Here is a 1,091-nt window from a genome sequence, read left to right as displayed (position 1 = left end):
CCCTCATGCCAAGCGGCAGCGACCCTCTGTTGACCTAATGCAGCAAGACTACTGGCATTGTGTGGATAATGGATGTTAATATACAGCAAAATAATCATCTCATTATTCCTGCTATGATGTGATTGTGTTGCTTTTTTTTTTTTTTACTTGGAATTGATGCATAACAAGAAAAGTGACCTCATATTTAAATAATAATGCTCAAATAATACACAGCTGTAGATAAGCAGATGGTTTATGAATACCTCAGTCTCTCAAATGATTGTGTCACATCAGAAATGTTATCATCTCTCTACAGCGTAATGGATCAGCCCTATGCTCCAGAGGTCAAGTTCAGGCTGAATACCAGCACAAACCATCCTGCACCTAGCACCCCGCCAAGAGGGCAGTGGTCCAGCAAAATTGAATTCCTCTTGGCTGTTGCAGGACAAATCATAGGCCTGGGAAATGTGTGGCGGTTTCCTTACCTTTGCTACAAAAATGGAGGAGGTGAGTTTCATTATGATCAAAGAAAATACACTATTTTGCATTGCAAGCAACAAAAGCGCTACAAGGTGAACACAACAGTGTCGGTTTAAACCGGTCCAATCTGCTGAACTGATGTTGGAAAATGATATAAATAATTTTGGTAATCCTAGCTTACCTAAAACAGGAAAGGTTTAGTCTGATTTAATGTTAGACAGTGAGGAAAAACAGGTGTTTTTATACAGTGTATGTAAACTTCTGGTTTCAGCTGCATATCAAATGAGTTGACGATTCTGAATGAATTCAAATGTTCAACCTACAATCAACTTATGTACCTTTTTGACATTCTTCAGGGGTTTTCTTCATCCCGTATGTACTGTTCCTCTTCACCTGCGGCATTCCTTTGTTTCTGCTGGAGACGTCTCTCGGCCAGTACACTAAACAGGGAAGCATTACCTGCTGGCAGAAAATATGTCCCCTATTTGAAGGTAAATATCCGGATCTACTATCAGTGTGAAATGAAAATACTCGAGTGGATTCAATTGTGAGACAAAGATATGTTTAAAACAGAACATGCGACAATGTCCTTAACAGGTCGATCTGTGACCTAAACATAAATAAGTCCTGAA

The 1,091-nt window shown here is 39.5% G+C and overlaps 1 protein-coding gene across 1 annotated transcript in view; it reads left to right on the top strand.

The window, feature by feature from the left end:
• Window positions 1–1,091, top strand: part of LOC103360063 (sodium- and chloride-dependent GABA transporter 2-like) — an 18,266-nt gene that overhangs the window by 5,069 nt on the left and 12,106 nt on the right. Inside the window, exons 2-3 of the mRNA XM_008285713.1 lie at window positions 296–486; window positions 816–950. Coding sequence (XP_008283935.1) covers window positions 300–486; window positions 816–950 — 322 coding nt within the window. The 5' untranslated portion in view covers window positions 296–299. The remainder of the gene's footprint in view (window positions 1–295; window positions 487–815; window positions 951–1,091) is intronic.

The sequence above is a fragment of the Stegastes partitus genome, unplaced genomic scaffold, assembly GCF_000690725.1.
Source record: "Stegastes partitus isolate 25-593 unplaced genomic scaffold, Stegastes_partitus-1.0.2 Scaffold10, whole genome shotgun sequence".
NCBI classification, from domain to species: domain Eukaryota; kingdom Metazoa; phylum Chordata; class Actinopteri; family Pomacentridae; genus Stegastes; species Stegastes partitus.
Note: the sequence above shows the minus strand (reverse complement) of the source record. Positions and strands in the feature narration are given on the sequence as shown.